General features: G+C 39.8%; 1 protein-coding gene across 1 annotated transcript in view; it reads right to left on the minus strand.

The window, feature by feature from the left end:
* The window catches only part of LOC126253343 (equilibrative nucleoside transporter 4), a 211055-nt gene that overhangs the window by 95225 nt on the left and 93203 nt on the right, over window positions 1-22627 (minus strand). The window contains exon 7 of the mRNA XM_049954610.1: window positions 11976-12279. Coding sequence (XP_049810567.1) covers window positions 11976-12279 — 304 coding nt within the window. The remainder of the gene's footprint in view (window positions 1-11975; window positions 12280-22627) is intronic.

Genomic DNA, 22627 nt, shown 5'->3' on the forward strand with positions numbered 1-22627 from the left:
TCTGTTCTCTAAGTCTGACATCAGTTACACTGTACATGATCGCATCACACAACATAACGTCTGAATATAAAGCACCACAGGCACATCAGAATTTGCACTTCATCATTATACCGTGCAAATCCGTTACCCATTCACGATAAGTTTGTTCTGACCTTTTATTGCAATTAAAGAATTGATACCTAGCTGCCACCACGCTCACTTGTTGGTCAAAATAGTTAGTTAGTGAATCTACAACCTGATCATAGGAATGTTCACTCGGGTTTGCGTTAGGGAACAGCTTCTGAATGAGGCGAAACACTGCGCATCTTACCAATGGAGCTGGATCCGCCCGCACTATAGCAGCAGATGCATTCTACATCTTGTTATGGGCCTCAGAAGATGGAGGCGTACCCTTCTGGTCATTTTCTGGGGACGTTTCCACCAGAGCACAGGCCGGATGGCAGTGTACAACTGGAAGCCTGATGTCCCCTGCAGCCACAGCTTCCAATCCATCGCAGCATCCACACTCCTGCTTCTCCTCCCATTGTCATGCTCCTTATACAATGACGGTCCGATGCTTTGGGGGGGGGGGGGGGGGGGAGAAAAGATACGGTGTAAACCCAAGTGCTGGCATGCCAGTTGGGAACAAGAGAGGGCTGTGAAGAAGATGTCAGCCAATTGCATGCTGACCAACCCTCTCCAGGACAACAGCAGTAGTGGCCTCTATGTGAAGAGAATGTATAAGCGACTGGTTGTGGCCCAGTTCAAGAACAGCTTCAAGACTAGTCATTTCGCTTGTCCTATGTAGCATTGCCTATACCAAAGAAACTTGCTTATTTCATCTGTCGCCCTTTGCTTGTGACACATATATGTAATTCTCTAAGTTAAGTACTGTCATTTACTTTTTGTAATAAAACTCATTAATATGATTTGCTTGAATTGTTGTCTAACAATCCAAGAAAGCAGGTTTCCTAGACATCCCATATTCGATGACTAGGCAGGATTCAACAGATGGATGATGAATGCAATGTATGTTCAAGTGGCAAAAGTAATTTTTATGTAATATAATTACAGTTTAATGAGTTTTAGATTTTTTTACTTTACTTATACAGTGAAACCTTGCTTCTTGCTGAATTTCATGATAACAGGTCAATCGGAAGTATCCTATGGTTTTAATGAGTTTGCAAGTATGAAAATGTGAGACATAAATGACCATATTATGAAGAGGATTGTTGCTAATCACCATAGAGTGGAGATGCTGAGTCACAGATAGGCACAACAAAATGACTATCAAACAAAGCTTTCGGCCAAACAAGACTTCATCAGACACACACACACACACACACACACACACACACACACACACACACACACACACACATATATATATATATATATATATATATATATATATATATATATATATATATATATATATGCAACTCACTCACACATAGGACCACAGCCTCTGGCTGCTATGGCCAGGTCTGGCCTTGGCAGCTGTAGACTGTAGTCATGGGTGTTTTTCAATTTTTGGATTTATCCCTTTACTTGTATTATGAAACCTGGCTTATAAACTTTTCTTATTGCCCAATTTCATGATTCTAAGTCAATGGTAAGCACCCTATAGGTTTTGATGACTGTTTTCGAGTATCAAAATATGTGAAATATGTGTTGCATTAACTTAGAAGCTTAAAATTTTTATATTGCCAAGGGACCATACACCTTAGTGTATGACATAAATTTGAACTTGATATGCGAAACTGCTCCACAGGAAAAGGGACTTAACAGATGGACAGACAGACAGATAGCTGAATAAAAAATTACAAAACAATTTTTTTCAAGTTATGTAATTACAAATCAGTAATCTTCTGATTTTCCTTTACCTGTACTGTGAAACCTTACTTCTTGCCAAATTTCACGATTCTAAGTCAACAGGAAGCAGCCAATAGGTTTTGATGTTTATGTTTTCAAGTATCACAATATATGACATAAATAGTGGTATCTTTTGACTGCACTGATATAGAAGGTTACAATTTTTACACCTCCAAGGCACAATAGACATTAATACATGACACAAATTTGAACTTGGTAGGTCTACCCATTCCTGAGAGAAGGGGTTCTTAAAGTCGGACAGACAGACACATGGACAGGAAACAAAGTAATCCTATAAGGGTTCCGTTTTTACTGACTGAGGCATGGAACCCTAAAAAGTAATCTACAACTAATTTCTATATTTATCAATGCAAATGTATTTGTTCTGAATTTGACAGTTATAATTTTATTGAAGAAATTATGATATATATCATTCTATCTATGATAGTCACTTAACATATACTGGCACAAGCAACCTGCAATGACTGACTGTACCAGTTAATGTATAATTTGACTCATTTTACGTCACTGATGGTGCTCCTTCATGACGGGAATCATCACAAATGATGTATGTATAAATGAATGGTTATCCATGTTCGAAGATGCTGGAGAACTCATCACTGTGTTGATGGAGCCAGGAGAGAGGCATTTCATATGGCAGATGTCAGAGAGCTGTGAAGAAATTGGCACTGCAGCAATACAGAATGCACATGATGAAAGAATTGTAAAAAAACAAATCATGAGGAAAAAATGTGTTACTTTCAATGGTTTCAGGGGTTTCTTATTCAACGTTCAGACATTCTCTCCATAAATTGGTTTATAGGTGAGGCATGGTTCCAACTGTCACGTGACAACATACAAAACAAGATATACTGGACTGGTGTAAGCCCCTGTACTATCCACAACACACAACTGCATGATGAAAAGGTTAGAGAGTGGTGCACATGTCAACTTCCAGGATTGTTGGCCCCATTTTCTTTGATATACCATAGACACTACACTACAGTTTATATGGGTATCTTAATATATTTGTGAAGCAGCTGGATGATGGAGCAATGAGTTACATTTCTAACACTTACATGCAACTTCTAACCAGTATCATTGCTGACCAAATAATCTAAAAAAAACTTTTGCCCTCTGCCATCCTTGATCACCTGACGTAGCTCTAGTATCTCTACATGGCCTGTGTATTTAGAGGACTCTGAGACATCTTCCTTTAAGCTCTGCACAAGGCACTGGCTGCACCAGCTGTTCCTCAGTCAGATCCTCCATGGGAATCTTTGCTATGTATGATGCCATACCGATATACTGAACCAGCCATCACTGACTGATGGAGCTGCCAGCACCTGCCTTCATCATCGCTGGGACTTGGCCTCAGCATCAGAGACATCCTGGAAACTTGGTATCGGATGTCGACCTTCACTACGTTATTTTGTTCTACTGCTGAGTGAATATTAACTTTGGATGTTTTATCATTGTGACCTTCATCCTATGTTGGACTTTTATAAATTCAGTGCTAATCATAAACTTCCACAAACTTGTAGTTATTAACTTTGCTCCAAAGGAGGAAAATTTTGGTTTATGTACCTTTCAATAAAACTCTAATACAGTGTTTATCTGGGCTGCATTCTCACTGTGCCTCACCGGCACAATACTTAGCAAATGGTGACAAGGGACTTTTCTATGAACCAAAGCTTTAACATGTGCTTTTCACCCTGGGCAAACAGTGTTAGTATGCATGTGGTGCCTGTGTTGTGAAGATCGTAAAAGCGATTATCTGCTTTATCAGGTCTAATGCTGCAGATGTTACTGCCTAGGTGCTGCTGCTGCTTTAGAACATGTAGCAAGCCTTGAAAGTGATGGCAGACACGATGACAGTCATCACCACATCCAATCCAGAGCTGTCCAAGGAGCTGTCCTGCACTGACTCACTGGTAGGATTCCAAGGGCTGCTGCCACCAATCCAACTGTTTGACTACAAGACTGGGCCTTAAGTGAGCTACATGGCCAGACTGGAACAACACTTCCTGGCCCACGATATTGCAGGTGACACCCAGCAGCGAGTGTTCTCTGTGGTATATGCATGCCAGGAAACTTGCCACTTACTATGGCAGCTGAACCCTTAGACAGAGCCTTGTGCCTTCCCATATACTCACTTAAAGACTTGTTTACTAAAATATTTGGCTCACCAGTGCACACTTCAGTAGTCCACTATAAGTTTCTTAGTTGCCACAAGCTTAGTGGATAATCTTACAGAGGGTGGATAGCCAAACTGCAGGGTTTATCTAACGATTGTATTCTATTGTACTAATCTTCAATGTAAACAGTCCTACTTAAATTCCTTGGTCAGAGATATGACTCTTGTACTTTCACAAGATGGAGGACATCATAGTGACCACATCAAAGTCAAGGATCCCATGACAGAGAGTTTCCTCCCCATCATTAGGGCATCTGAACAGCTTCTATGGTCATTGGCAATGTTGCATAACTCTTCACAAGGGTTTGTCCAACTTGCCGACATAAATCCCAGCCATGGCTTTCATTACATTACGATTCACCTGCGGCTGGCAAGCCCTCAACCAGTGCACATTACCCACAGCAGATACCCTCATGTAGCAACTGTTTTATCAACTACCTATGGCAATAGTGTCATTATCACCGCGCTAAATGTTCCTCCTGCAGCAAGACAGGAAACAAGGGGGAAGTCTGCCAATCTTCCCTCAAGATGAACTTAGATTATGCCCATATGGGCCACCTTTCCCCAAGAGTTGAGGAGGTACCTGATATCTATGCCCCAGATATTTTACATTCCATGCTGTGCTTCCTGTATCTGACAGACAGTGCTCATAGAGGAAGCAAACTCCATCCTAGTGACAGTCCAGGTCAATACGGGTTCTTCCATGACTATCATAATTTGGGAAACTTTATCATCCACTACAAGAATTCGCAGACAAATGCATAGCTACAGCTATGATACTACTGAGGTGAAAGGACAACTCACAGCTCACATTCAGTATCATTCTACTGTTTTTGTGGCATGTCTCTTATTGGTAAACATTGATGGAGCCTCCAACATCCTCAGTTTGGATTTTTAATGCTTTGGGCTTGGAGGTACATGACTACACCAACAGTATTCAGCCATAAAGGGCTAGCTTCTTCTTGAGTGACATTTGCTCCACATACAAGTCAGTTATTTCTCATCCTGCTACCGGCAACACTGGTTTTGAGGCTCATGTCAGCCTCCTTCCAAGAGCAACAATTTGTTACTTGAAAGCTCAGAATTTTCCATTCATGCTCAGAGACAAGCCATAGTCAGAATGATAGGACCTCCAGAAGGAAGGCAGTTCTCAAGACAGACACCAACAGTCAGTGGGCTACCCTGTGACTATTGTTGAAAAACCAAATGGGTCACTTCGGATTTGTTGTAACTCCAAGGCCACCATCAATGCACAGTCTGTCGCTGATGCCTACCTGATACAATAAGTGGATGACATTATGGCATAATCTTCAGGAGGCAAGATTCTTGCCAAGACTGATTTGTGAGATACCTTCAGCTCCCTCTGTATGATGTGCCATGGAAAATTCTAGGTTGCTACAATAGGTTTCCTATTGGCTTTGCCAGTGCCTCGGCTATTTTTCAATGGCACTTGGGAACAGCTGACATGGGATGTACCCACCATGGCAAACTATTTGGATGACATTCTCATCACTGGTAAAAGAGCCCAGGAGTTGGCAGACAACCTTTATGCTGTTTTTGCTGTTCTCCAACAAGAAAATATTGAGTTAACAGGAATGCCATTTTTTGGTCCCTCAGATGGCATATCTTGGTCGTGTTCTCACTGTTTCAGGAATATGACCTATGTCACAATGTTCAAGCAATAGAGCAAACATCCAGTCCAAAAGGACATTAAGCAACTACTATCTGTGCTTGGTCAACTTAATTATCATCGCAAGTTCATCCCACATGCGGCAGCCTTAGCAGAACAGCTCCATCAGTTGTTATGCAAAAATGTGATGTGGAACTGGACTCTGACTGCGTTAAATCCTGCCCCCTCCAACATGCCTTGTGGCCTACTAACCACCAGAACCTTTGATTGTAGCAACTGATGCTCCTGATTACAGCTTGGGCGTCGTGCTATTTCATGAAGTAGATGGTGTGGAATGTCCTTTGCATTCATATCCAGAAATCTGACACAGGCACAATGCAACTACAGTCAAATACAAAAGGAGGCTCTGGCTACTGTGTTCACACTCAAGAAATGTCGTTATTATGTGTACAGCTAATATTTCATGTTACTGTAAGATCATAAACCCTTTTCACCATTATTCAAGGCAGACTACAATATTCTGACCAAATTGGCATATCACCTTCAGAGATGGACACTGTTTTGCTGTAACTATTAATATGACATCAGACATCTCTCACCAGCACAACATGCCAATGCTGACATTCTCTCTTGGTTACCACTGGAACAGGACATGCAATTAGATTCAGAACCAGAGGCCTATCGCCACATGGACACAGAAGCGGAAGACGATGTAGCCATGTCTTCCATTGGATGCACACGTGATTGCCTGTCACTCTTTGAAGGACCCAGTTATGCAAGAACCACTCCATCTGGTGCACTGAGGGTGGCCAGCAGATTAGAAACAGATGGCTCACGAGGAAGTCCAAGCATTCTGGCTCAGATGTCACAAGATCTCCACCCTCAATGGAGTCCTTTTATTGCATGGAGAAAATGTCATACTTGCATCGTGATTCCATCAGTGCCACTGGGAAGCTGTGCTCATAAAGAGGCTGCCCCACCAACATGTGTATTGCTGAGACACTGATGCAGATACTGATAGCAAGGTGGCAGTATGTGAAACTTGTGAAACCAAACAGGCAGCACCCACTCCCAGATGCCTCCCATGGATGGATGTTTCAGCATTCTGGTTGTGATTCCATTTGGACTTTTCAGGCCCCTTCTTCGACTATTCTTGGTTTATTGTTGTTGATGCAGGAACTGGAGTCCTCTATGATTCTCGGATGTTTTCAACATCCTCAAGACTGACTATCCAGGCTCTGGCAAGGACTTTCTGTATAGGACTGCCAGAAACTGTAGTTTCCCCACAATGGGCCTCATTTCACATCTTCCGAATTTACCTCCTTTTTGTTCTTTCAATGGCATTGCTCTAGTGCACACAGTGACTTTTCATACCACATCCAGTGGATTAGCAGAATGCTTTGCTCACACATTCAAGCCACAATTAGCAAAGTTACACTGCCATTATGATTCTCAGATGAAGCCGTCTCACTGTTTTTGGTGTCTTACTGCTCCACCCCTCAAATTGGCATGAGCACCACTGAAAAATTCCACGGAAGACAGCAACAGTCCAAATTCACTATCCTCCACCCTACAAGGACCCCATTTCCCATCCACTGTCTCAATATCAACATTGTTCTGTCAAAGATGATATCTGGACATTGGTTTTCTCCAAACATTGCCACCAATAGGCCCCAGCAGTAGTAACCATTTTATTGGGATACACCATGGTGGAAGTATAACAACACAATGGCTCCATCTGCCACAAGCCTGTCAACCATATGTGCCCAAGGAAAACAGCAATGCCACAATGCTTCATACCAGTGGATTTGCATGAATTTTTGTTCCACAGCTGGACATCCCTCCTCCTGGAACCTTGGACAATGCAGCATAGCTGCGGCAGCCCCAGGGTCCACACTTTCTCTGGCTTCTGGCAAGGTCAGCCTGATCGCGATCCGGACACCAACTCTGATGGACATCGACCTCAGCCTGCTGAAGTCATCAGTTGCAGGGGACCAACAAAGAAGCACCAGGTTTCTCAGATGTCAATATGTGCTACACCCTCTCATGCTTTGAGGGGGAGGGGGGGGGGGAGTGATGCTGTGTATGGGCTGTATGCCCTACAGACTGACAACCCTTCTCAGGATAATGAGTGGTCTAACCTCAAAGCTGTTACATCAGCAGATGACAGAGGTCACTGGCCTTACAGACCTGGTTGCCACCACAGGCCTCATTCAAATGGTTCAACTGGCTCTAATCACTATGGGACTTAACATCTGAGGTCATCAGTCCCCTAGACTTAGAACTACTTAAACCTAACTAACCTAAGGACATCACAAACATCCACACCTGAGGCAGGATTCGAACCTGCGAGCGTAGCAGCAATGCGGTTCTGGACTGAAGCATCTAGAACCACTCGGCCACAACGGCTGGCACAGGCCTCGTGATTGTATTGAGTTACTCTAGTATTTTTATACAGTCTGGATATTTATGATGGCGTAAAACCACTGGATTAAAGACATGTAACATTTATCCACAGGACATATGGCCTGTAATTCAAAAAGTGTCATGATGATCTCTCCATTGGCAAAAGATTCCGGAGTTGTCCCCCTTTCAGATCTCTGGGAGTGCATTGCCAAGGGCAAGGTGATCATAAGATAATGAACGAATAACCAACGAAAGTATAACGTTCTATGAGTCAGGGCATGGAATGTCAGAAGTTTGAACATGGTAGGGAAGCTAGAAAAATTTGAAAAGGGAACTGCAAAGGCTCAACCTAGATACAGTACAGGCCAGTGAAGTGAAGTGGAAAGAAGACAAGGATTTCTGGTCAGAAGTATATGAGGATATTGAAAGGGTAACACAGTACATAAAGGGAGATGAAAAATCTATTAGTCATGGGGGACTGGAATGCAGCTGTAAGGGAAGGAACAGAAGAAAAGGTTACAGGAGAATATGTGCTTGGGACAAGGAATGAGAGAGGAGAAAGACTAATTGAGTTCTGTAATCAATTTCAGCTAGTAATAGTAAATACTCTGTTCAAGAATCACAAGATAAGGAGATATATTGGGAAAAGCCAGGGTGATAAGGGAAGATTTCAGTTAGACTACATCATAGTCAGATAGAAATTCCGAAATCAGATACTGGATTATAAGGCATACGCAGGAGCAGATATAGACTCAGATCACAATGTAGTAGTGATGAAAAGTAGGCTGAAGTTTAAGAGATTAGTCAGGAAGAATCAATACACAAAGATGTGGGATACAGAGGTACTAAGGAATGATGAGATACACTTGAAGTTCTCTAAGGCTATAGCTACAGCAATAAGGAATAGCTCAGTACGCAGTACAGCTGAAGAGGAATGGTCATCTCTAAAAGGGGCAATCACAGAAGTTGGAAAGAAAAACATAGGTACAAAGAAGGTAACTGCAAAGAAACCATGAGTAACAGAAGAAATACTTCAGTTGATCAATGAAAGCAGGAAGTACAAAAGTGTTCAGGGTAATTCTGGAATTCAGAAATATAAGTCACTAAAGAATGAAATAAACAGAAAGTGCAGGGAACCAAAGATGGAATGGCTACATGAAAAATATAAAGAAATCGAAAAAGAAATGATTGTCAGAAGGACAGACTTAACATATGCAAAAGTCAAAATAACCTTCAGTGAAATTAAAAGCAAGGTTGGTAACCTTAACAGTGCAACAGGAATTCCACTGTTAAATGCAGGGGAGAGAGCAGACAGGTGGAAAGAGTACACTGAAGGCCTCTATCAGGGGGAATAGTTGTCCGATGTGATAGAAGAAGAAACACGAATACATTTAGAATAGAGGAGGGATCCTGTTATAGAATCAGAATTTAAGAGAGATTTGGAGGACTTAAGATCAAATAAGGCAGAAGGGATAGAAAACATTCCATCAGATTTTCTAAAATCATTTGAGGAAATAGTAACGGAATGACTATTCATGTTGGTGTGTAGACAGTGTGAGGCTGCAACATACCATCTGACTTTTGGAAAAATAACATCCACACAATTCAGAGGAATGCAAGAGCTAACAAGTGCAAGAATTATCACACAATCAGCTTAACAACTCATGCATCCAAGTTGCTGACAAGAATAATATACAGAAGAATGGAAAAGAAAATTTAGGATGCATTAGATGACAATCAGTTTGGTTTTAGGAAAGGGAAAGGCACCAGAGAGGCAATTCTGACATTGCGGTTGATAATGGTAGCAGGACTAAAGGAAAATCAAGACAAATTCATAGGATCTGTAGACCTGGCAAAAGCGTTCGACAATGTAAAATGGTGCAAGATGTTTGAAATTCTGAGAAAAATAGGAATAAGCTATAGTGAGAGATGGATAATGTAGAAACTGTAAAAGAGGCACAAGGGAATAATAAGAGTGGACAACCAAGAATGAAGTGCTTGGATTAAAAAGGGTGGAAGACAGGGATGCCGTCCTTCACCCCTACTGTTCAATCTGTACATTGAAGAAGCAATAATAGAAATAAATGAAAGGTACAGTAGTGGACTTAAAATTCAAGGTGCAGGTATATCAATGATACAATATGCTAATGACATTGCTATCCTGAGTGAAAGTGAAGAAGAATTGCATGATGTGCTGAATGGAATGAACAGTCTAATGTGTATAGAATATGGATTGACAGTAAATCAACAAAAGACAAAAATAATGAGAAGTAGCATAAATGAGAATGGTGAGAAACTTAACATCAGGATTAATGGTCCTGAAGCAGATGAAGTTAACGAATTCTGCTACCTAGGCAGCAAAATAACCAGCAGACTAGCACTGGCAAAGAGTAGTCTACTAGTATCAAACATTGGCCTTAATTTGAGGAAGAAATTTCTGAGGATGTACATTCAGAGAACAGCATTGGATGGTACAGAAATGTGGACTGTGGGAAATCTGGAACAGAAGAGAATCGAAGCATTTGAGATGTGGTGCTACAGATGACTGTTGAAAAATAGGTGGACAGAATGAAGAGGTTCTGTGCAGAATCGGAGAGGAAAGGAATATGTGGAAAACACTGACAGAGAGAAGGGACAGGATGATAGGACATCTGTTAAGACATCAGGGAATGACTTTCATAGTACTCGAGGGAGCTGTAAAGCCACCAGCATCTACCTTCACCACTGCTGGAACTTGCTCTCTGCATTGGTGCACCTTCACTATGTTATTTTGTTCTACTACTAACTGAATATTAACTTTCACTGTTTTATCATTACACCCTTCAGCTTAAGTTGGACTTTTATAAATTCAGTACTTCACAAACTTTTAGTGATTACCTTTGCTCCATAAGAGGGGTATTTTGGTTTATGTGCTTTTCAATTAAACTGTTACAAATTGTTTACCTGGGCTGTGTTCTCACAGTGTCTCAACCAGCACACTTGGTACTAAACTCCCACATTAGAGAAAAATTTCATTTCACTGTGAATTAGAGATTATTCAAGCTGTAACTACCATATTCTGAAGCTACTTGTAATGGTAGATCATCTCGTGAAAGTGACAGAAAGGAAAGAGAAATGCTGAATAACCTCTCCATTCACTTAATGTGTATTCCATCCAGCATTATTTGAAACCTCTTACACATTATTTCATTTCATCTTACACATTTTTGCCAGTTCCTCAGGACTGTCAACAACACAGGGTTAAAAAAAGTTAGGAAATAACAAGAAGTACCTCAAGATAGTTAAACATATGGATAATTCCAGAATGAGATTCTCACTCTGCAGCGGAGTGTGCGCTGATATGAAACTTCCTGGCAGATTAAAACTGTGTGCCCGACCGAGACTCGAACTCGGGACCTTTGCCTTTCGCGGGCAAGTGCTCTACCAACTGAGCTACCGAAGCACGACTCACGCCCGGTACTCACAGCTTTACTTCTGCCAGTATCTCGTCTCCCACCTTCCAAACTTTACAGAAGCTCTTCTGCGAACCTTGCAGAACTAGCACTCCTGAAAGAAAGGATATAGCGGAGACATGGCTTAGCCACAGCCTGGGGGATGTTTCCAGAATGAGATTTTCACTCTGCAGCGGAGTGTGCGCTGATATGAAGAGCTTCTGTAAAGTTTGGAAGGTGGGAGACGAGATACTGGCAGAAGTAAAGCTGTGAGTACCGGGCGTGAGTCGTGCTTTGGTAGCTCAGTTGGTAGAGCACTTGCCCGCGAAAGGCAAAGGTCCCGAGTTCGAGTCTCGGTCGGGCACACAGTTTTAATCTGCCAGGAAGTTTCATATGGATAATTGATTAAAACAATATTTCATGAACGTCATTAAAATCAGAGAAGTGTTATTCTTACTCTTTAAACCTCCCCATGCCTTCCCAGTCGATGGGTGGCTACTGTAAGTGGAACGCATGCGTACTACAACATCTTCAACTTTATATGTAGTGGTGCCTCCAACAGCTGCTGTAGCTCCCACTCCAGTGCCTGTGGGTTCATACACAGGATTGCAGAAACTGAAAGCTCCACTGCCAGAGCCTCCTACACCTAGGTTGTTGTCTGAGCTGCTTGTGCCCGAATCTGTGGCTAATGGACTCTGCTGCAGCTTCAGAACACCATACTGACTTTTTGTAGCAGTGTCATTTTGATCCAAAGTGTCCATCTGAAAATTTAAATAAATTAACAATAGAACTGTAATTTACTGAGGCTTCTGCATGATTTTTATATGCAAGTCTTCATAAGCGATTACCAAATTATACTGCATGCAATGCTTACATAATATACATTGAAATATTGAGAGTTTTTGCTTTTATATGAAACAGCTGCAGGCCATAAAACAAGTAAAATAGCACATCAGTCTCTACCAAAAATGTATGAAGTATTAAAATCATCATCTTAAAAAGTAATTTATACAACTGTTTTGATAATATTAGTGCACTATTGGTACAAAGCCCCATCTTCACAAAACTGACTGCAATGAAAGCTTCAAACTGTGAAAGTGTGTAGAAATCCACATTTGGAATCCACTGTAAATAACCCTTATTCCAAAAACATATAACATATCTGGTACTACTCACAAGCTAAAAATTCTTGTCATGATTGCTAATCACTAATAGCAGAGGGGAAAATCATCATGAAGAGAGATTTTATCCATCCTTATAGTCCAATGAAAATAAACAGTTATTGATAAATAATGTAATGTAAATGGTTAGATAAAAAAATCTACCCAACGAGTGGCAGCAGGGAAACACACACACACAAAAGGAGTTAACTTTTACAAGTTTTCGGAGCCAGTGGCTCCTTCTTCTGGCAGAAGAGTTGAAGGGGAAGGAAGAGGGGTGAAGGAAAAGGCCTGGGGAGGCTTAGGGAAAGGAGTACAGTTCAGAAAAGTCGACCAGAACCCTGGGTCAGGGGAGACTTACCTGACAGGATGAGAAGGAAAGACTGGTTGTTGGGGACTGCACCGACAAGATTTGAAAACCTGAGAGCTTAATGGTGGAAGGCAGGGTAATATGCAAGACAGAGATTACTACTAAAACATCATACATGAGTATATAGGAGTGAAAGTCTAAGTGCATTGTATGTAACATAGGTGGGAGGGGGAGAGTGAAAAATAGAAATTTAGAAAATGAAAGATAAAGAAAACTAAAATGGAGTGAAGTAAGGAGTAATTACTCTGAATAAATGCTGAGATGGAAGGAATTAACGTAAATTAAGGCCAGGAGGTTGGTAAGAACTAAGGACATGTTGTAGTGCTAGTTCTTAGAAACTGGTGTCTGGGGGAAGAATCCAAATGGTGTGTGGTACGAAACAGGCACCGAGCTCATGATTGTCATGTTGTACAGCATGCTCTGCAACAGGATATTGTGTATTGTGTGTATACACCCTCTGCCTATGCCCATTCATCCTGACTGATAACTGGGTGGTAGTCATGCTGATGTCTAGGATTTTGCTCACCACATCTAGAATAGCGTTTCGTTGCCCTCACAATCTCTGCTATATCCTTGTCAGACATTATGCTCCTTCTGGACCCATCTCCCTACCCGAGGGTTCCTACCACTGTGACTATTCCCACTGCAAGGCTTGCCCTATGCACCCTCATACCACCACCTATTCCAGCCCTGTAATTGGCAAAACATACAATATCAAAGGCAGAGCCACCTGGGAAATGACACAATATATACCAGATGTTACGTAAACACTGTTCGGCCTTTTACATCGGCATGCCGACCTGTTATCAGTCAGGATGAATAGGCATAGGCAGAGGGTTTATACACACAATACATAATATCCTGTTGCAGAGCATGCAGTACAACATGACAATTGTGAGCTCGGTGCCTGTTTCATACTCCACACCACTTGTATTCTCCCCCCAGACACCAGTTTCTAAGAACTCCGCAGAGGGGAACTAGCATTACAGCATGTCCTTGGTTCTTGCCACCCTCCTGGCCTTAATTTACGTTAATTCCTTCCATCTCAGCATTTATTCACAGTAATTACTCCTTTCTTCACTCCATTTTAGTTTTCTACATCTTTCATTTTCCGAATTTCTATTTTTCACCATCCCCCTCCCACCTGTTACATACAATGCACTTAGCTTTTCACTCTTATTTACTCATGCACTATGTTTTAGTAGTAATCTATGTCTTCCACATTACCCTGCCTTCCACCTTTAAGCTCTCAGGTTTTCAAGTCTCATCGGTGCAGTCCCCAACAATCAGTCTTTCCTTCTCATCCTGTCAGGTAAGTCTCCCCTGACCTGGGGTTCTGGTCGACTTTTCTGAACAGCACCCCTTTCCCTAAACCTCTCCAGTCATTTTCCTTCACCCCTCTTCCTTCCCCTTCAAATCTTCTGGCAGAAGAAGGAGCCACTGGCTCCAAAAGTTTGTAAAAGTTAAATCCTTTTGCATTGTGTTCCCTTATACATTCCAAGTAGCTTTATGCTGCATGAATAAAGTTATTGTTGTATATTGTTATTGTTCTTTAGATGGAAAATCTCCTTACAAAACTGAAGCCACATCAATTGAAAATACAAATTAATTTAAACAATCATACTTAATATTTTTCACACCATGTGTTTCAAAGGATTATTGATAATCATATTGCTCACACTCAGCATACAACTGTATTACATGAAGGCAGTTCTCCTTTTTTCCCAGCTTTATCCATTACCTTCACAGTTATTTCTGGATTTGGCAGTGTTAGTGATAATTCCAGAGGATGGCTGGATACCTTTCCTGTAACTACCTCACCTTCTCAGAAATGAAATTTGTGTACTCCATCTGTCTGCATCCATTGTTATCCCATTTGAAAGAGTGCAAATGTTTTCTAAATATTTGTGATCATCTAGCTGAGGTGAGATGTAGGTACCAACCCTGTATTCATCTAATTGGAGGTGGGAAACCACTGAAAACCACACCCAGGCTGGCCAGCACAATGGCCCTCCTTGTTAATCCACTGGATGGATTTGTTCTGGGGCCAGCGTAGCTCCTTGAGTCTTGGTTATGGTGCGCTAATGCTCACAGCTATGCAGGTAGGTGTTTTAGATGAAGACAAATAAAAGAAAAGTTATTTCCTCATTTTCATTTTTTATAAATCCCAAAGGGCATTCTAATTAGATCACTGCTTCTACTCAGGAGCAGAATTTTTAGACAGTGTGAAATTTAACAGATTTGAAGCACGAATACACAAAAACTGCTACTGCTCTTAAAATAAGATCTAACAGAATTAATTTACTGTAATTTTACAATATATTTTGATGTTGTATGTAAGTTGTATGTATCTCTCTCTCTCTCTCTCTCTCTCTCTCTCTCTCTGTGTGTGTGTGTGTGTGTGTGTGTGTGTGTGTGTGTGTGTGTGTGTGTGTGTGTGTGTGTGTGTGTGTGTGTGTGTGTGTGTGTGCACGCGCGTGCATGCACGCATGTTGCCACTCATGCACAAATGATGTGCCACAATCTCTAGAGATTTAATGGATGAATAAAGAATAAGGTCTGCTGTGAAAATTGCTACCATTGAACACTTATGGTGCAAGGATCTAGTATTACAGCCATTGGAACGGTACAAAGACTACGTAATTTACTCACAAGGGGACTTGCTTACAAGGTCCTTGTCCAATAGATGCTTGACTATATAGTTCGTCACTGTGGGATTCTTACAAAACTGAATTAGTGGTAGGTAGAAAATGTGGCCCCCCCACTCCTAAAATAAATTCTATTTTTTCTGCTCACTTTTCTATATGTAACACTTATATCCTTTGTATGTGAAACTTCCAAATACTTATTCAAGCTGTAATTGTCAAAAGCCTATTATTCAATACATAAATTATGTTCAGCAGAGAACAACAGTGCAACAATTCATATAGAAATATTAAATTTAAAAAAATATTCAAAATTAAAGTTATGTAAACCATGCATACTAGAAAATTCTACCCTTCTAGTAGTTATTTGTTTTATCACTGATACACGTAAGCTGAAAGCAATTCTGTCTTTTTTAATGAATATCTTATTATTTCAGAAGACTGTAATCCAAAAATTATTCCTATACAAATTATATATCTCTCAGTTAATGAAATATTTCAGTTATAATTTCAGTTTTGAAGAAATTCTTGGTGAGCTTTGTTAAATCCTGTTGATAAAAGTGCACATTCAAAGTTCTGCTACAAAAAAATAATACCTATCATTTATGATATTTCAGTGTTTTAAATTTCTGTTGATAAAGCTGAAACACTGTATTGTAACATATTGGGGAAACCATCCTGGTATGTGTCTAAATAGATGCTGTGTCCAGAGCCACAGTCAGTCTTGGGTTTTGCCTCCAGTGTGTTATGTTTATACAGTCAGTCTGCACTAAGCCAGGCAATAATGTAGTTACACACATACAGCTATCACAGGGCATTCAAAGGGTAGGGTCATTATACCAGTCACTTGTTGAACAGTTATTACTGAGTAATGTTTATAGAGTCTGCTGTGAAAATTGCTACCATTGAACACTTATGGTGCAAGGATCTAGTATTACAGCCCCTTGTTTAATGTACACCCCTTGAAGTCTCTGTAGTTTACTGAGCTGTTGTGTTACAGGTGTGAAGTGTACTATATGAAAACCGATCACCGTTGATTTTAACAGTGAAAATAATAAAGCATAAAATGAATATCTACTTTGATAGTGATGTGTATTTAAAAAATACTCAAAGTTCCCATTCAATTGTTGGTACAGTTACTACTCTGTTCAGTTAAATGCAGGTTTGTTTAGTCAGTGCATCATCACAGAAATGGTCAACAACTTTCTGTGGCAGATACTACAGGAAAGATAATGAGCATCACTTTAAGATTTACTCTAATAATGCTGAAAATACTTGAATCAAGAAACACTGTTTCTGCTTGCATACCTCTTACATAATGATTCTGAAATTACAAGAATTCATATTTGCGTGGCAGTGTACGAACAGTTATTCTTCCAATGCACGATCTGCAAATGGTTTAAGAAGGGAGAAACATGATACTCATACACACTATGTTTATCCTGCCTATGTATGGTTCCTTGGAGAATTACAGGCAGAGGTAGTAGATAGAGACAGTAATGCAGCAAAATTTGGATTATATTTAATTTCTGCAACAGAGATACTGACTGAATGGTCCATTCTTCACATTCCATGGAGCCCACCAGGAAAGAGTACCTTCATGGATGAGGAAGAAGTCAAGGTACCTGTGAAATGTTGTCTGTTTACAAAGATCACTTAAAGGAAGTCCTTTCACATCATCACCAGACTTACTACAACTGCCATTACAAATAGAAAATTTGATCTTTTTTTAACAACACGGGGATTTTTAAAATGTTCTTAACTGCTCTATTTTTTTTAAAACTAAGATCTCTCTGCTGTGTAAAAAGTGTCTGCATGAGTATATATAAGCGTCTACATTTGTTTGTTTATTTACATTCAGTTAAATGTTGGCTGCCATTGTGAGCAGCAGCAGTGATCTGGACACACAATCAAATTTTTGTCATTGGTTTTATTTCATTGTGTTTAATAATGCAGAAAATTTGTTTAGTTCTTAAAATGTAATTTTTGTATTATATTATCTGGTGTTGAGAAACAGGTAGTTTAACAAAGTGGCATTAATGATGTTTCAACCCATAATTACTGCTTGTCCTTTGAAATAGGTACAGTTGTTTCTTCCTTGGAACAAGCTACTTTATTCTCATGTCTGATTTATCCATTTCCCTGCTTGCATCTAGTTGTGCCCTCATTCGTTTTAGTGAAAAACAAGATTCAAAGATCTGCTAAAAAATGTTCACCCTATAATTTTTTTAAGCTCTACGGGCAATGAATTGCTGATCTGTTTTGTTAATATAATAGTTCAGATACTGCTGTATACAATTTTATTGTTACAGAAGTTTAATTTTATATATGTACAGCTATACCAATTTCTGTACCTAGGAGAAAATACTTGTTACAGTGTGAAAATGAATCACAACAACACTTGGAACAAAGATTTGTGCTATATTTAGTTTTACAAAAAGATCAGTAAGTTAGTGCAATTAAAAGTTTATTGAAACATCAGAATTCACAAAGCTGTAAGTTGGATGCAGTCTAATTGATAAAAGGTATTTTGATTGTGCAGAGGCTGTGAACAAAGTAACCTCTGTACTCCTGCAGTAAATGTTTGGATCTATGACACATCTCTGCTAATTGACATTGAATATGAGTAGCAGATCTAGAGGGGGGGGGGGGGGGGGGAGGAGAGCTAAGGCACTCAAGCCACACACACCCCCCCCTCGGTCCACTGCTGACAAATTTCAAACAGGGTATTATCCTACTTTCTTAGTATTATACTACCTACGGCAATAATTTAATCATTTATCCTTAGTTAATCCACTTGAAGTAGCTACAGTATGTTCTCAAATTTTAAATTTCTATCAGAAAGTGTTTATGTGACAATTTTTTAATCTATGTGCACACTTATTCAAGATTCAGTCATACCCACCCCTCACTCCACTGCCACCTGTATGCCTGTGCCAGGACTGTGTGTGCTTGCTCGAGATGGAAGCATGCTGTTAGTGAGGGCATACAGCTGTACACTCAGGCCTACAATGTATGGTTTGGCCAATCAAACACTATATAATGACATAGCCAAGATCTTTGTTTTTTTTAACTGAAAGGGGAGAAAGGAGAGGGCAGATGAGGCAAAAACAAACCAATATGACCTGGAAACAATTTCAGCAAATTACCACTGTTAACTCAAAGTCAATGAGATGCAGCCTTCTGATTATAATGTGTATATTTGAATGAGATTATATCAACATGATTGGTTGAGTTTCTGACTATTTGTTCAGCTGAGTTATGCTGACCTTTTGGTCAGTCTGGTGCAGGTGGCCGTGTACTGTGCCCTGAGCACTTGATCCTCTCTCTGCCTGTCCTACAAGGGACAGAGTGAAATAATATTTAATGTAAATAATGTAATATAACATCAATCATTAGGTTTGTTTGGTTTTGAATTCTTTCTAAACAACCTTTTTTCGTGCACGTGCCAAAGTTAATTTCAAAAATTTCTCAATAATCTTCTAGTGGGTTAAAACACTCATGAATAAGAACAATTTGTTCTACAAGACCAAGTTCGGAGTTCTGGTCGTGTACCTTAGTACATATGTAACTTTTAGATTGAATGTATTCCTTCTATGTATATATTACCTAGAAATGACGGAGAGGCTTCATTCTGCCGTAGCCCTCAGTGGTTCACAACCCCACAACAGGCCACAGCAATCCACCCACCCCACCGCTACCCCACACCGAACCCAGGGTCATTGTGCAGTTCGGCCCACAGTGGCCCCCACCCGGGAACTCATACCAGATGCGTGTAATCCCAAATGTTTGCTTGGTAGAATAATTATGGTGTACGCTTATGTGGAAACGGTGTTTGCGCAGCAATCGCTGACACAGTGTAACTGAGCCAGAATTAGGGGAAACAGCCCACATTCGCCGAGGTAGATGGAAAACTGCCTTAAAAGCCACCCACAGGCTGGCCGGCACACCAAACCTTGACACTAATCTGCCAGGTGGATTTGTGCTGGGGACCAGCACGCCTTCCAGCTTTGGAAGCAGTGCATTAGACTGTGTGGCTAGCCGGGCGGGCAAATGGATTCCTTCCTTTCATCTATAATGTATTTGGGCAGTTGAGAACCTGCTTTTTTCCGAGCAGAGCGCTCTTTAATTCTTGAGCTTTTCACCATTATACCAAGTGTCATAGTAAAAACAGAAATCGAAACTCAGTGGTGGCAGCTGCACATGTTAACAGCAGCTACATGCCTCATCCTCTCTTGTTATTGGAGGGAATAACTCCAAGGATGGAGCTTTGAACAGGCAGAGAACATCTCCCCCAAACAGCATCAGAAGAGCATCACGAGACAAATAAATTTTTCCCAAATCTGAAAATTACTTTACAAATTCTGGCTACATTACCAGTAGTAAGAAATGCAGCTTCTCTTTACATAAGCTAGTGAAACTGACAATGATGGAAGACAGGTTGAATAGTTTGGCTGCCATATATATCCACCCAGATATAGCTGACAGCCTACAACCTGTTGAAGTAATTGAAGAATTTTGGAAAAGTTATCAGAGGAGAGATGCTATGCGGTAAATGAGCAAAATAAAATTGTGTGTGTGCTCATTTGGTGTTTTAGTGTTTACCTTGATAAAGCCTACCCTCAGCTGGGTCAAACCCCTTTCCAAAGCAAAATCTTGGATCAGTCACAGGTGAATATCAAATAATATGCTCTTACAAATCTTGTGAACATAATCTCTCATAAATTATTTTAATTGTGTGTGGGTGTAGATGTGTTTCAAGTTTTACATATATTCTTTTGTGCGCACATTGCATCTCTGTGACTTGTGAAGCAACTTTCAGTTTCTTTTCTGGTACATATTGTAATAAAACAGGTTATGGTGAGATAAGTGTACTAACCATTCCTGGATCATATGAAATAACCTTCATAATGTTAAGTGTATATCAAGCACCTGTAGGTAACTTTAATCTGTTCACAAACCACCTTGATGCTGTACTGGCACATTTGATAACCAAAAACAAAGAAATAGTGGTTGCTGGTGATTTCAATGTAGATTTCCTTAAAGACTCTCCCAATAAGAACTTATTTGAGTTAGTAACACATTCATTCAACTTAATTCCCACTATTAAGTTCCCCATTAGGGTAGCCAATTGCTCACAAATAGCCATTGATAATATCTTTACAGAAAAGTCCAATGAACAAAATTATATTACAAAACCAATAGTCAATGGCCTCTCAGACAATGACATGCAGTTCCTTCTGTTAAATGTTAATACTGAACAGGATATAAAATCTGTTAAATCTGAGCTCAAGAGGGTAATCAATAAGCCAAATATTGATTATTTTAGGACACTCCTCAGAGACATTCACTGGACTAATGTTTACAGTGTTCATGCATGAATGAAAAATATAACAGTTTTGCTAATAAAGTGCTTACCTTATTTGTTTTCCCTCAAAACTAACCAAGGTTAGAGCAAAGTCTACAAAGAAGCCATGGATTACTCAAGGAATAGGGGTATCTTGTAAAACAAAAAGAAAACTATATCTGTCAATCCGAAACAGTTCTGTTGTTGATGCTCTAGCACATTACAAGAAATACTTCAAAATATTAAAAACTGTAATACAAACATCAAAGCAAATATATGACAAGGAAAAGATAGTCAAATCAGATAACAAAATAAAGACAAAATGGGATACAGTGAAGGAGAAGACCAGTAGAACCAGACATGAAGAGGGACAAATAGCATTAAGAGTAAATGATACATTGGTGATAGATGTGTATAGTGTTGCAGAACTTTTTAACAAACATTGTATAGCTGTTACTGAAAAGATGGGGTTGTCAGGTTCACTAGAAGCTGCTATGGAATACCTCAGACCAGACATTTCAAGTAACTTCCATAATATGAATTTGACCCTCACTACCCCAACAGGAATAATGTCCATCATAAAATCTTAAAAATCAAAAACATGTAGTGGGTATGATGAATTATCAACAAACTTAATTAAAGAATGTGATTCTGAACTAAGCAACATATTAAGCCATATTAAGCCAGTCGTTTATCAGTGGAATATTTCCAGAATGGTTGAATTATGCTGAAGTTAAGCTACTGTTTAAGGGGCTCCGGAAAGGCTCAAAATCATGAAAAGTTTAATTTTTACTTTTTTGCGTTTTCTGAATCTGCAGACTATTACCTTTTAATAGATATATAATTTATTCAATTCCGAAGACTACAACTATTTTTAAATTTTTTTTGAAATGTGTTCTACATGGGCGTGACCCACTGTGGCGCTGTTAAACTATTGTCAAATGGTGTTATTATTAACGTCCGTGTTCATCAGGTACATTTTAGTGATGTGAGATGAAGTATGTGTTGTGGCTAACCTGTGATGGTTCAATATATATCGCTGGTGTGATTGTCGATTGTTTCATGTTTATTTACTCTGTCGTTATCTCGAAAATATTCGTAATTAATTCTGTTTCTTGAGTCTCTGTTTTGTTGAAGTATAATAATGAGTAAAAGTAAAGTTATTAGAAATCCTCTGAAGGCTTTTAAGAAAAGGAGAAATGTTGGAAAGCCAAAGGTATGTGTTATTACTGTAAACAATAAAGACGATGAAAATCCCCAACATAGCTTGTGTCCCAAAGAAGAAGACAGTTGGTGTAAATATAACGAAGGATTGCTAACTGGTGAAATGTACACTCATAAGCATAGTCTGCCTCATGCAATAATGGAGGTGATAAAACCTATTTTCAGAGACTTAGCAGCACCTGAACTGTTGAAAAAGTGTATTCACGGAAAAACTCAAAACCCCAATGAAAGTGTAAATAGTGTTATATGGTCGAGAATCCCCAAGACTGTATTTGTTGGAATAGAAACACTTCACTTTGGTGTGTATGATGCTGTTGCGACTTTCAATGATGGCAACATTATAAGGTGCAAGGTATTTAGAAA

This window comes from Schistocerca nitens, chromosome 4 (assembly GCF_023898315.1).
Source record: "Schistocerca nitens isolate TAMUIC-IGC-003100 chromosome 4, iqSchNite1.1, whole genome shotgun sequence".
In the NCBI taxonomy this organism is placed as follows: Eukaryota; Metazoa; Arthropoda; class Insecta; order Orthoptera; family Acrididae; genus Schistocerca; species Schistocerca nitens.